This window comes from Oratosquilla oratoria, chromosome 42, assembly GCF_046742065.1.
Source record: "Oratosquilla oratoria isolate Oo_2021 chromosome 42, ASM4674206v1, whole genome shotgun sequence".
Lineage (NCBI taxonomy): Eukaryota > Metazoa > Arthropoda > Malacostraca > Stomatopoda > Squillidae > Oratosquilla > Oratosquilla oratoria.
Window position 1 is genome coordinate 40,736,905 of NC_134818.1, and position 13,946 is coordinate 40,750,850.

General features: G+C 38.9%; 2 protein-coding genes across 2 annotated transcripts in view; both read right to left on the reverse strand.

The window, feature by feature from the left end:
* Positions 1 to 8,096, reverse strand: part of LOC143021643 (uncharacterized) — a 43,222-nt gene extending 35,126 nt beyond the window's left edge. Inside the window, exon 1 of the mRNA XM_076179251.1 lies at positions 8,077 to 8,096. Within this exon, the coding sequence (XP_076035366.1) occupies positions 8,077 to 8,096 (20 nt within the window). The remainder of the gene's footprint in view (positions 1 to 8,076) is intronic.
* Positions 8,097 to 8,407: 311 nt separating this feature from the next.
* On the reverse strand, positions 8,408 to 9,673 carry LOC143021644 (uncharacterized). The gene is made up of 2 exons (XM_076179253.1): positions 9,667 to 9,673; positions 8,408 to 9,510 (listed from the first exon to the last, which is right to left on the reverse strand). The coding sequence occupies exons 1-2, from the start codon at positions 9,671 to 9,673 to the stop codon at positions 8,408 to 8,410; spliced, it is 1,110 nt and encodes a 369-aa protein (XP_076035368.1).
* Positions 9,674 to 13,946: the final 4,273 nt, after the last annotated feature.

The window sequence follows — 13,946 nt, forward strand, 5'->3', positions numbered from 1 at the left end:
ATGATAATAATAATGATAATAATAAGGATAATAATAATAACAAGTATTATAATATATCTAGCATTAATAATAATAACAACACCAGTAATAATCCGACATACAGTAATTCGTGAATTAATAGTTTGGGGGTCTATAGAAAATGAGCTGAAAAGTTTGGGAACCCCTGACCTATACGAATGTAGATGTTGACGGGACAATTGATTTTATCATAAAGAGAGTCTATCACAATGACAACAATTCCACCCTAGACACCCCTGAACACGCCCTACGTTCTCCTGCACGGCTGTGCACAAAAGAAGTACCTTTTAGAAGCCCAAGAGGACACTTGTACGTACCAAGAAACAGCGTGGCAATGGGATCCCCCCTTTGCCAATTTCTTTATGGGAACGATAGAAGAAAAGGTTCTGCATGAGAAGAAACCTAGTATCTACAGTAGATATATAGACGAAAATAGCATCAACGGCTTCCTTCTCTTTCTATACATACAAGTATCGCACTCTGACTCTGGGTGCAAAAATAATGTCTATCTGAAATCTACCAACAATGGGCGGTGTCTAAATGGACAGAGTGAGTGCCCCGATTGATACAAAAGGTCCACTATCAATGCGTATGTCAGAAGGGCGCTCACCCTCTGTTCAGACTCGACATCTGTTCACCATGAACTTGAACGGACATCCTTAGTTCTTGTAAGCAACGGTTTCCCTAATTACATTGTTGAGAGACCTATCAAGCATGAAGTCGACCGTTGTTACTGTGGACATAACCCCAACACCGACGACCCAAATAAGACGCTCATAAAGCTGTTTTACAAAAGCTACATATAAGTAGAGGGCAGGGCTGCACATTTCCCTAAAAACAGCCCCAAAACTGACATCTCAGTGATTTAACTTAGCTAACTGGTGCATGAATATAATTTCTCTTCAGGGAACTGTACAGCCCTGCCCTTGTCATACATCGGAGGAACCATCAGGAAAATCTCTAGTCGGAGCTCCGAAGAAAAATCCAGAAAATGTCCACGGGATTAGTCTAACTAGAGAAATGCTAGTCCAAGGTACTTCCATGCTGCAAAATGAAAGGGACATAAAAAACAAAAACCCTTCTCTCAAATCTCAAATCACCGAAATGTACATAATTTCTAGGCTCAGAAATTTTCACCTAAGTTATAAGATTGTAAGAGAAGAAGACGAACGACATACGGCTCAGGCAGGTTCGCATACGGGATCCCTGGTCAATTCTTAGATCCCTATTGGCTAGTCTCGACCAATCACGTTCCAACTTTTCTCCCTCTCTACACTAGATTCATAAATAAACTGCTTCATTCTTTTCCTGTATCAGAACCTGAAGATGACCTATATAGGTCAAAAGCTTGTTAAAATAAAGTGTTGCAGAAAGATCTGCGAAACGCTTTGAAATTTAATTTGTTCTGCTTGTATTTTTTTGCTGTATTTTTTGTACTCTTTTTCTTGTATTTTGTTTACTGTGTGCTGTATTTTTTTTGTTCATTATAACTTTTGTTTCTTATGAGCTTTGGAAATTTGATTTACTCCCTTTCCTCCTACCAGAAATCTACTTTTCGCAAGCTTGAGAACTCACGGAAAAATTAATTGATAATTCTTTTGCTGTCGTTTTTAACAGAATACACACACACACACACACACACACACACACACACACACACACACACACACACACACACACACACACACACACACACACACACACACACACACACACACATATGTATATATATATATACATATATATATATATATATATATATATATATATATATATACATATATATATATATATGCGTAAGTAACCATTAGGAAAAGTAAACTAACGAAGCAGAGCGCTTTCGTATAAATACATCTTATTTGTATCAGCACTGAAGATGTAATTATACGAAAGCGCTCTGCTTCGTTAGTTTACTTTTCCTAGTGGTTACTTACGCATTTGTGAACACACGTTCCTAATGTTTTTATTGCATACATAAATATATATATATATACATATATATATATATATGTATATATATGTGTATGTACATAAAAATATATATATACATATATATATATATATATATATATATATATATATATATATATATATATATATATACCAAACTTTTTTCTCCCTTACATGGGAGATTAGTAAAAAAACAAAGGCATACAATCCACTCACACCCATTCCATCCCCACATACTCTATTCCCATTCACTGCTCTCCTTCCCTACCTCCCTGGATGATGAGTGTAAGAGGCTCGTAGACATGAGAAGTGTGGTAGAAAGAGGTGTAGATAGTGAGGGTTTAATTTTTATTGGATTGGTTGCTTGGTAAACAACAGTTCGTAGGCGAAGGGTTGCGCAAGCTAGTTCTCCATCTACAGTAATAAAATGGATGGGAGCCTGGATGTTGTGTATGTTTCACGTCCGTAACTACTGGTTTACTTCTGTTTACTGTTCCCTTCTATGGTTTTGTATTTATTCTTTCACTTTCAACTTTCTTTTCATCACTGTCTTAAGTATGTCTTTCACCATATCTTTATGTAGGAATTAAGTAATGTTTCTTTATGGGGTGAATTAAACGTAGGTAATTTTTTTTTCCTGAATAATAATACACTTGGCTTGTCAATTTACACCAAGAGACTCCCAACTGGAATCCTCAATTCACTCCCTACGCCACCTCTGCACCAACGTCACCACTTTGTTAGTCCAATGATCTTTACTGTTACAACTAAGTGCCTCCCATGAGGGCGTGACTTTACTACCGTGAACCAATAATTTTTTCTTTTCCTCCACCCTTTCTCCAATCAGAAAGACCGTTACAACGTTTTAAACAATACTGCTTACACAAGCAATCACGATATCGATACATAAATAGCTTAGTTTACATTTTGTCACATCAGCATTAAATCTGGTCCCTAGCGGTTGTTTATAAACTTTAGACGAGGAGCGATATTATGCAACTTCTTCGCGACTATTGTTTACCAAACTTAAAACAAATTTTTTGCCACCTACCCCTCTATCTACCTTACTTTTCTACCTTTATCTACCAGCCTCTTACATTATGTTTTACTTTCTTCTGATGCAACTTAAGTGAATGTGCAGTAATTCGAGATTGCTTAAGTAAACAATACTGCATATAGACTTGAAAGAACGGATCTTATTGGGGAAAGGGTGGAAGAAAAAATTCGATTGGTTCACGGTTATAAGATCACGCTCTTAGGGGAGGTTCTTAAATATAAAGTTAAAAATCATTGGACTAAAGAAATCATAACGTCACTGTAGAACTGACATAGGACCTAAATTGAGTGTTCTCGACGGGAGTCACTTGGTGTACCTTAGAGAACCAAGTGTAATAATACTTGTGAAGAAAAGAAAGGAAAATTAAGCCCCTTTAAGGGACTGTAGGGCGCGAAAACACGAAAAATTCTGGAAAATCAACGAATTTTAGGTAAACATTTCAAAAGATTCTCTATGATGGTGGTAACACTTTAGCCAAATATTACAGCTCAATTCCCTTTCTTTTCTTATATATAAAATAAAATAGATAAATTTTTGGCAACCTCTGGCAACCCCATTGCATGAAAAAACATTCTGTATATTGAAATAAAGTCAAAATTTTGATACCCAGTTCTGTTTTGTTTACTATAATTAATATATATGGAGATATCTGGCAACTTGCCCAACACTAATCGTCAATCACCACAAGGATCTCAGTATCTCTTCAAAGCTAAAGGAGAAAGGATGTCGCCCTGTCGCGTATCTGTTAGCCTACCAGTCATGCATGCGATCGTATTATCTTTTTTTCTACCAACAGGTATTCAAAATATTCTCTATGATGGCTGTAACACTTCGACCAAATATTACAGCTCAATTCCGTTTCTGTTCTTATATATAAAATGAAATAGATAAATTATTGGCGACATCTGGCAACCCCATTGCATGAAAAAACATTCTGTATATTGAAATTAAGTCAAATTTTCGATAGCCAGTTCAGTTTTGTTTAAAGTTTTAAACGGAAACGTAAAAAAATAGACAATGTCACGAGTGAGTACGCGGCCGGAGGATTTTAAATGCCGGTGCGCTCCTTTAAACTTTAAATGCCTCTCCTGAAAAGTTTATGTTTTTTATATTTAAATAGCCATATCTCTGTTTCTTTTTGTCCGATTTCATTCATTCTTTCGAATTTGTAAAGAGAAAGAGTAATTCTTTAATTTGATCAGAAAAAAAAACAAAGGAAACTGTAACTTATTTTTTTCTAATTTATCATAGCAGATTTTCACTGAAGTTTCTACTATTCAAAATAAAAAAATAATAAAAAAAAATAAAAGAGAGTAGGAAAAAATCTAACTTGATTAAGTTGTTTCCAAGACTCTAATCTTTCATTTCCTACATAGTAGGCTGATTACCTATGCCTGTGGATACTTTAATGATTACAGATACTATCATAAAAAAAATAAAGAAAAAAATTAACTACACGTAATATACACATGTTACTAAAACAATTTAGTATGCAATAATACTCTTTCCGATAGAGTAAGTATACATAAGTTCACCAAAGAAATTGAACAACTTTTATGACACGTTCACCTATAAGCACTTCCCACAGTCCCTTAAATTTCTCCCTATACAGAAAATATAGTGAAGTGACAAGTACAAGCCTTACAGTGTAAAATACAATAAGTGAGTAAACTCAGTCAGAACGTAACACATCTATGGCGAAGTCCCACTTTTACCTCAGACCTCTCTCTCTATTTCTGATTCTAACATAGGCTCTACTACTTTCGTAAAAACTCTTGACTGCTCTTAACAGCTTTCTTTATATCCCATATAAGCCTTTTCCAAATCCATAGAAGCCCCCCAAAATCCCTATTTTGTTCCTACACCTTTTTTACGTATCTGCCTCACCACAAAGATCTGATACACGGAACCCCCACCTGTCCTAAACCCACACTGTTCCTCACTTTTTACTCCCTGTGTTTCTCTCCTAATCCTCTTGATCAAAACCCATAAGCCTTGCCAATTATACTCAACAAAGTGATCTCTCTGAAACTATTACACTCACACTTGTCCCCTTTTCCCTTGTAAAATGGAACTATACAGGCACTCCTCCAGTCCTCCGGCACTTTACTCCCTATTAAGCAAACATTAAATAACCTCGCCAGCCAGTCCACCATCATTGTACCTCCCTTTTTTAGACATTCCGCATGACACCCACCCAACCCAGGTGCCTCACCTGCTCTCATCATCTTAACAAATGCCTTCATTTCATCTTTCCTTATTTATCCTTCATTTTCCTTACTATTCACAGTCCTTTTCTTAGTACTTCCCACTGGAGCTACCTATCCATCCCAATCCTCCTTCACATTTAGTAGCTCATAAAATACTCTGCCCATCTTCCTCTTACTGCTGTTTCTACCATTATCATCAGTCCATCTGCACCTTTTACCTTTTCTTCTCTATAAGTGTGTGCGTGTGTGTGTGTGCGTGTGTGTGTGCGTGTGTGTGTGTGCGTGTGCGTGCGTGTGTGTGTGTGTGTGTGTATGTGCGTGCGTGTGTGTGTACGCGTAGGTCGGGGAGGGGTCGCTTTCACATCTGGGCCCTTTGTGATAAAGTTTTCCGTTATTGGTTTCAATATCCTCGGTCATAATCTCAAAATGTATTGGATGCGAGGATTTCCTTTCGAAAAAAAAAAAAGAGAGAAATTTTTGTAAAAGAAAAGTACGACGACGAATAGGGTTTGATTGTATACGTTCGAGGTTACGGATTTTTTACAACTGTGATTTCAAAGAGGTTTCTATAGTAAATGTAAAAATATAGATATATTCATACATACATCAACACATGTATACAAATTTTCATTAATACATACGTACATTCATACAAACATTTCATACATACATACATTCATACAAACATTTCATACATACATACATACATTCATACATACATACATACATACATACATACATACATGCATGCATACATACATGCATACATACATGCATACATACATGCATTCATCCATGCATACATGCATTCATCCATGCATACATGCATGCATACATCCATCCATCCATCCATCCATCCATACATCCATCCATCCATCCATCCATACATGCATGCATACATCCATCCATCCATCCATCCATACATACATACATACATACATACATACACATATATATATATTGGAAGACTGTAAACATCAGATTCAATTGAGGGGTATATTTGCCCGACGTTTCGATTCCCGTCCAGGAATCGTCTTCAGGGGGTATAACGGTTACAAGAATGTGAACTCCTTATAAATCGCCGAAATGGTAAACCTGGGAAAGGTTCACCCTCTCAGTCAATTGTACAAAGCATACCTTATAATAATAAAAATAAATACATTACAATAAATATTAAATACCAATTAGAATAAAACAAAATTCAAATAAAAGTTACATATTTGTGAACATAAAACAAGCGAAGCAAAAGTAACCATAGGTGACACACAGTAAAAACAACAGGACAGAGATGTAAATAGAAGTGGACCAAATGTCTGCAATGAAGATTCAGGAACAAACGACTAAATTAGGAAAAAAATACACTACAAAAATAAAGTTACATGGCTGTGAACAAAAAACAAGAGTAGCAAAAAGTCTCAAACGTAACACTAACGTGAATACTTCAGAACATAGAACAAGGACCAAATGTCCGCAAAGAAATGTCAAGGGCAAATGGCTAAATTACAACCAAACAAATAAAACCAAACAAAATAAAAAGAGTAAATGGCAGTGAACATAAAGCAAGTGTGACAAAAAAACATCAAAACGAAACCCAAAAGTAAAAACAGAACATAATCCAAAGACGTAAAAGAAAGAAGGTGGACCAAATGTCCGCCGAAGCAGGAATTGGGGGACAGGAGGAACAAGGACTCAATAATAAATGACTACATTACAAGCAGACAAATAAAAAGCAAAGAAGATAAAAAAAAAAAGAACCATAGAGAAAAAGGAAGCAAACTACAACTGTAAAGGAGGACAAAAGTCTCGGGAAGGGGGAGTCAAAGAGATGCATTGGGAGACCGCTTTCGAGAAAGGAAGTCGGCCATAAGACAACTGGTGAACAAACGACAGGTCGAAAAAAAGCAGACGGAGACTAGAAAACAGAACAGAGGAATTAGCCTGTGTTACTCCTCGTGCATAAATAAATAGGATTGAGGTCAATGCACCTGTTTATGCAGTTGCTCTTAGTTTCCCATGCTTCCAAGAATAGTCTTTTCTTGGAAACATGGGAAACTAAGAGCAACTGCATAAACAGGTGCATGAGGTCGAGTGGGGGACCAACCTGACACTTTGCCACGTTCCTTTTTATGCCATATGTGTATTGACCAACTTGACTTCAAACTATATTCCTCTGAAGAAGTCACTCAGGCGAAACTAGTCAGGAATAAAAGTATTTCCCTCAGCCCGTGTTCCCTTTACCTCCTATTCACATAATAATAATAATAATACATACATACATACATACATACATACATACATACATACATATAGCAAGGCTTTTTCCCCTTTACAAGGGAGGTAGCTAAAAAGGAAAAGGCATAAAATCATTCCCACCCATTCCATCCCTGAATACACTCCACACCCCTCCACCCTCCCTCTCATCTTAGCACCTCCTGGATGACGGGTCTGAATTCTAACATCCAATTCACGATCGAAAGTGAGATAGACGGACAACTACCTTTTCTAGACACCGTATCAATAAGATCAGGATGTGGCGTTGAATTTAAAGTTTATAGGAAACTGACGAATAAAAATGACTTCATTCATTACTACAGTGCACATGATGGGTGCACGACAATTGGTCGAATGGGACAATTCGTCGACACGTTTCGTCGAACGTGACATTTCGTCGACGCGTAAAAATCTTTACTTTTGGTGTTATATTTCTAAAATATTCGGTAATATATGTGTTCTGTGTGAAATTTCTGACCATTTGATGTATTACTCAACATAATTGGATTACCAGGCGCAGTTATAAATGTTTGAAATTTTAGACAATTGCACTTTTCGCCGACACCTTACTTTGTCGCCATTTGAGCCATCTTGATTACCTAGATCAGCAGTAGATCATCACCAGAGCCAGCCTATTCTCCAAGCAGATCAGCAGATTTTCTTGGAAGGATCAGCAATGGAGTGTAAAATTTGATTGGATATTCGCAATTTATTTCTCAACTTCAAACAATATTGTGATATAAAAGTCAAAATAATAAATCGCATACAATATATTTCAGAATAGTACACAATTTCAACAATAATTTCAACGAATGTAAGACAGTGAATTGCAGTACAATAAAAACAATAACAATTTGAATTGCAAACACTAAAAACAGTTGCAAACAAAGTACAAAAACAATTATTGCATATAACCAATGTTGTACACGAGGCCCCGAAGGTAATCGAGGGTAGACCTCTCGGCGTACTGGTTCACAATGTTAGCAATACGGTTCTTGTGCAGGCGCATTTTCTTGCGTGGTGGCTCAGGATCGTCGCCAGCAAGTAGCTTCTGGATCAAGGTCTCAGTGTGACACTGGTCACTGCACAGACTCTGGATAAATTCAAACAAATTCGGGTGGGCCTTTCCGATACAATTTTTCATCCTGCGATGCCAACCTTCCAGCGCGTTTGTTGTTTTGGACTCATCAGCAAGTGTCCGGTCACACACACTCCAGAGATTGGAAGCAAATTTGGGAGGATGACGCGTTAGTCTGAGTTGCAGGCCATTACCATCAGCACGATACGAGCCAACGTAGGTGTTCTCAAAGTATCCCAGCATGTTTGACAGTTCATCGGGCAAATGTCCTTTGAGCTCCACAAACACACGATCCACGTCTGCAGCTGGAACGTGCGCCATGGTGGAGATCATTCGACAGCTCAGAGCGAACTCCTCATCTGTCGAGTAGCGTTGTTTGACTCCCAGAGTCACGAGGTGACGATAGTTCGCCTGACAGAGGTGGAAGAAGCAGCCCTCAGCCTCAACATTCAGGATGTCTGTGGCCGCCGCGATACACGCCTCCTCGTAGTCACAGCGGTACTTGGCGACGTTGACTTCCAGAAGCTTTTCCTCCAGCGTGCGTAGTAGTGTCGTGAACATATGCGTGTACACAACCTGGGTTTTGCGTGGTAGAAGGAAGTACACCAGTGGCATGATCTTCCCAAACACAGGCTCATGAAGAGTATATAGCTGATAATACAGGAACGAGACTATTGAGAATGTCCCATCGCCGTACCACGTGGTTGCTGACGACAAGTACCGAAGGATTTGATCAGTAGCAAACATCAGGATCTTCTGGTTGTCGAGCGTGGTACTGGTCGCCCAAGGTTCCCCAGAGGCGGTTTTGCTCCAGGTATCGTCCAGGTCAATGTCTGTAGTTGTCTGGGGCAGTGGAGGCTGATGCTGGCGCCTGGTTCTCTGGATAGTTCTCTTCAGACTCGCTAGCTTAGGCAGAGATGGGTCACCTGTGAAATAGAAGAAATGACATAAGTACACACGAAAAGACTGCAAAGATGTGACATTAAGGTAATATGCAATAGCATAATAATAGTAGTAAATAATAAACTATAATAACAGTAGTAAATAATTTCAAATAGTAACATGTACAACAATAATAATACAAAACATACCTGTGTTTTCTAGGGGTCTGGTGATCATCCGGTTGACTATGGATGCCGTTGCCTCAGTTGAGTGAGCAGCAGCTTTCATTTTGCTTATCTGAGCGGTAACTTTGGTTTTAGTCACATCCGGAACATGTGAATGCTCTTTGGTGGACAGAACATTGTTATCTTCTGTGATAGCTCGACCTTTACAAGTACGATCAGAGCATTTCCAGTAAATCTTCGTGGCTCGTTCACGATCTTTGGTGTAGGTGTAGCCTTCAAAAAGCAGACGTACACCACCACGAGATGTTTTGCAAAATTCAGCCATTATCAAAGTGTATCAAAGAGTGTTCTGATTTTTGTAGGATATGGTCAGACAGTGTCGACCATTGGGAGAGTGCACGACAGTTGGTCGAAAGACATTGGAACACAGCCATGAAAAAAATCCTGAACAACTGTGATATGCTAGTGTGTACGGAAATACTGTAAAATTATCCTCGCCAAAACTTACATTGATGTATTTAACATATAATGTGTAATTATTTTATCTTATTGCAATGTCTCAGTGTCGCCAATCAATGAACAAATGGTGGCATAACAAGTCCTAAATACTCCTTTTAATTCATTTGATATTGTAACTTTTTCTCATGAAATGTCATCTAAACTACTCTAGCATTCCTCCAAAATGAAAATATATGAATATATTCATTAAATTAGTACTTTAAATGTATTTTTAATACCTGTCGACGAAATGTCATGTTCGACGAATTGTCCTGTCGCCCAATTGTCGCTGTCGACCAACTGTCGCAGACCCCACATGATAAGAGGACAAAGACTGGTGTGGTGATAAGCATGTTCTTAAGAGCATTTCGTATTTGCAGTGACGAATTTCTAGCGGATGAAATTAAAATGATAAAAACAACTTTTGAAGGGCTCAATTACCCCAAAGGATTACTTTGCACCCTGGAGGAGAAGGCCCGTAATATGCTACGCAACAAAAGAGAAAAGTCCAACACTAAGTATTGGGTGGTCTCAAATTCTAATCTAACGAGAGACCTAGACAAAATCTTATCGTTCTCCAACATTCGTCTTGCGACTTCTACAGGTACGAAAGTGAAGGACCTTTTAATCAAGAAAAAAGAACCAACCTTAAATATAAACAGCGTAGTATACAAAATCCCGTGTGGTGGATGTGACAGGAAATACATCGGTGAAACTAGCATAGGTTTAGATACCAGATTAAAAGAACATCGAGCAGATGTAAGACACCACAGGGTTAGTAGTGCAATAGTAAACTATGTCGACGAAAGAGGCCATCTACCGAAATGGGACCAGGCAAAAATTCTCATGGATAACATTACACGGCAAGAAAGAAAGGCGATGGAGTCCGTTTTTATCAACATCCATGATAACATCAATTAGAGGACTGGGGATTTAATATGGGCTAAAGCAGCAGCACGCTTTGTCGTCATGAACAATAAACACAGAGCCCCTGATCCAGACGGACATTTCAGCCACGCGAATACCAACAGGCGGATAATTGGTCCACCCGCTGCGATAGCTCGTCACACCGACAGATGAGGTCGAATGGGGGACCAACCTGACACTTTGCCACGTTCCTTTTTATGCCATATATATATTGACCAACTTGACTTCAAACTATATACCCAGTCACATAGGGGTACACGGAAACGAACGAGCAGATGAGCTGGCCAAGACAACACGCTACCATCCTCACATTGAAATCCAAGTCCAACCATCAACAACATTAATCAAAAGCTGGGCCAGAGACCACCTACAACGAACAAAGGTAGCCAACCACAGAAAATCGATAAACTCAGCATCAGCAAGTGCAAACTGGTACGAGAGGGCCACCAAACTGTGCCCTCACCCCGCCACCAAGATCGCCGACAGAGGACTCTCCGTGATCATCCACAGGCTCAGGCTGGGGTACAAATGCTGCTGGGAAATCATTGAACGACAGGAAAGGGAATGCAACCACTGCGGGATGAACACCTCAGAACCTCTCCTTCACTACCTACTAGAGTGCGCTCACACCATCGCCCTGAGAAGAGGTAGACAGTTCAACCCCATGGCCCCCGAAGCTTGGAAGACTGGAGCCGACATAGTTTACAACATCACCGAAAACATAGAACGGCTTGCCCACATCCTGGTCGGATACTGTAAAGGACCAATTAGGTCCTTTAGTTCTGAAACTAGGTGCGGACCACCACTGCCTGCTTCAGAACTCTCGGTTCGTTTATAGACTCGTAGGACAAGCAAGAAAACACAGGATTGCACTGGAAGTTTATAATTCTGGTCCTTCCACAATGCACTATCAAATCAACTTGAAGAATAGGGAAAAACAACACCAACTGTTTCACCTTAGGTCAGTTCGGTCGTAGCTCACTCGAATTGTCTCCACATGTAAACACTTAAATTACTCTTAGAAAGCTTCGGCATATGATCAGGGTTTTGGAGCTGAGCGAGGACGACTCTGGCAGAGCAGAAGGCGAAGTTGGAGACAAACGACGTCCAGTCGATGTAACACGCCAGTTCTAGAGTGGAGAGGGAGTAGTGGACTAGGTGCAGTCACCAAGTTCTCTCTGCTAAACCCATGTCTGTCCGGGACGCACGTAACCTCGGTCGTCATACGTGGCAGCTCGTTTCAAGTAAAGCTTCGAAGCGCACTCGAACAGTGCGCTATTTAAGAGGGCTGGTTGTTTAGCAGATTAAGTGGCGATTTTCCCTCCGCCCAGATAACTACAAAAACGCCGGAGTAGCTGAACACAGAGCGGCTCAACACTTACGGGCCTCCGAATGGAGAAAGGCCCGTGTGTAGATAAACATTATCTAAAAAAAAAAAAAAAAAAAAAAAAATTCCTCTGACGAAGCCACTCGGGCCAAACTAGCCAGAGTTCGATCTGAATTTAATATTGCGGGATTTAAACACTTTCATCAGGATAGAAACCACAAGAAAGGTGGGGGTGTTCTGTTGTACGTTAAAAACAATGTTCATGCTTGTGTTTTAGAGAAAGTGAAACAGGATGCATATGATAGTTTGTGGGTTGAGTTAACCCAAACAAATGGACAGAAAATGAATATAGGTGTAATATATAGGCCAAAGACATTATCATTAGCAGACGACAAACTGTTATTTCAAGAACTGTCTAGTTTCTGCAACCGGGATTTATTGATAATGGGTGATTTCAATTTTACTGACATTGATTGGATGACCCTTGAACATGGCCATATAGGTAGTCGCTTGATTGATTTTCTTGGTGACAATTACTTAATTCAGCATGTAAAAGAGCCCACAAGATATGGAAACTTACTCGATCTTTTGATAACTAGCCGCGAAAGCATGGTAACTGATGTAGAAGTTGGTGAATCTGTTGCAAATAGTGACCACAACTTAGTTAGATTCAAAGTCCTAAACAATTTTAGAATAGATACTTGTGTTTCTAAAATACCCGATTTCAGTAAAGCTCAGTTCAAATGACTACGTCAGGAGCTTCAGCTTACAGATTGGGAGACAAAATTAAATGAAAGACCTGTAGATCAGATGTGGGAAATATACGCTCACCAAGATGATTCAAACTTACATTCCTTTTAAGGATAGACATCCCCCAAATCAGGCTCGCCCAAAGTGCCTCGACAAAGAAACTGAAAAAAGTATTGCTAAAAAGAGACAGGCTTATAAGAAATATAAGTGCTCGGGTGCAGCTAATGACTATGAAAGTTATGTATCAATACAGAGAGATTTAAAAAAGACAATAAGAAAAAGAAAACGACAATACGAAATGAACATCGCTGATATATCCAAAGAGAATCCCAAAGAATTCTATAGTTACATTAGAGATAAAATGGTTGTTAGGAATCACATTGGTCCACTATTATCTGCTGACGGTCAACTTGAATATTCAAATGAAGGAATGTGTAATATCTTAAACAATTATTTTAGCTCGGTATTCGTAAGCGAAACACCTCAAGGTGAATTCCAAACTGAAACCTGTGAAAAGTCTGGGGTAAACTTACTCACTACGGTAAATATAACAAAAGAAAAATTAAAAGGTGTATAGATTTTAAATGGACAGAAAATGAATATAGGTGTAATATATAGGCCAAAGACATTATCATTAGCAGACGACAAACTGTTATTTCAAGAACTGTCTAGTTTCTGCAAACGGGATTTATTGATAGTGGGTGATTTCAATTTTACTGACATTGATTGGATGACCCTTGAACATGGCCATATAGGTAGTCGCTTGATTGATTTTCTTGGTGACAATTACTTA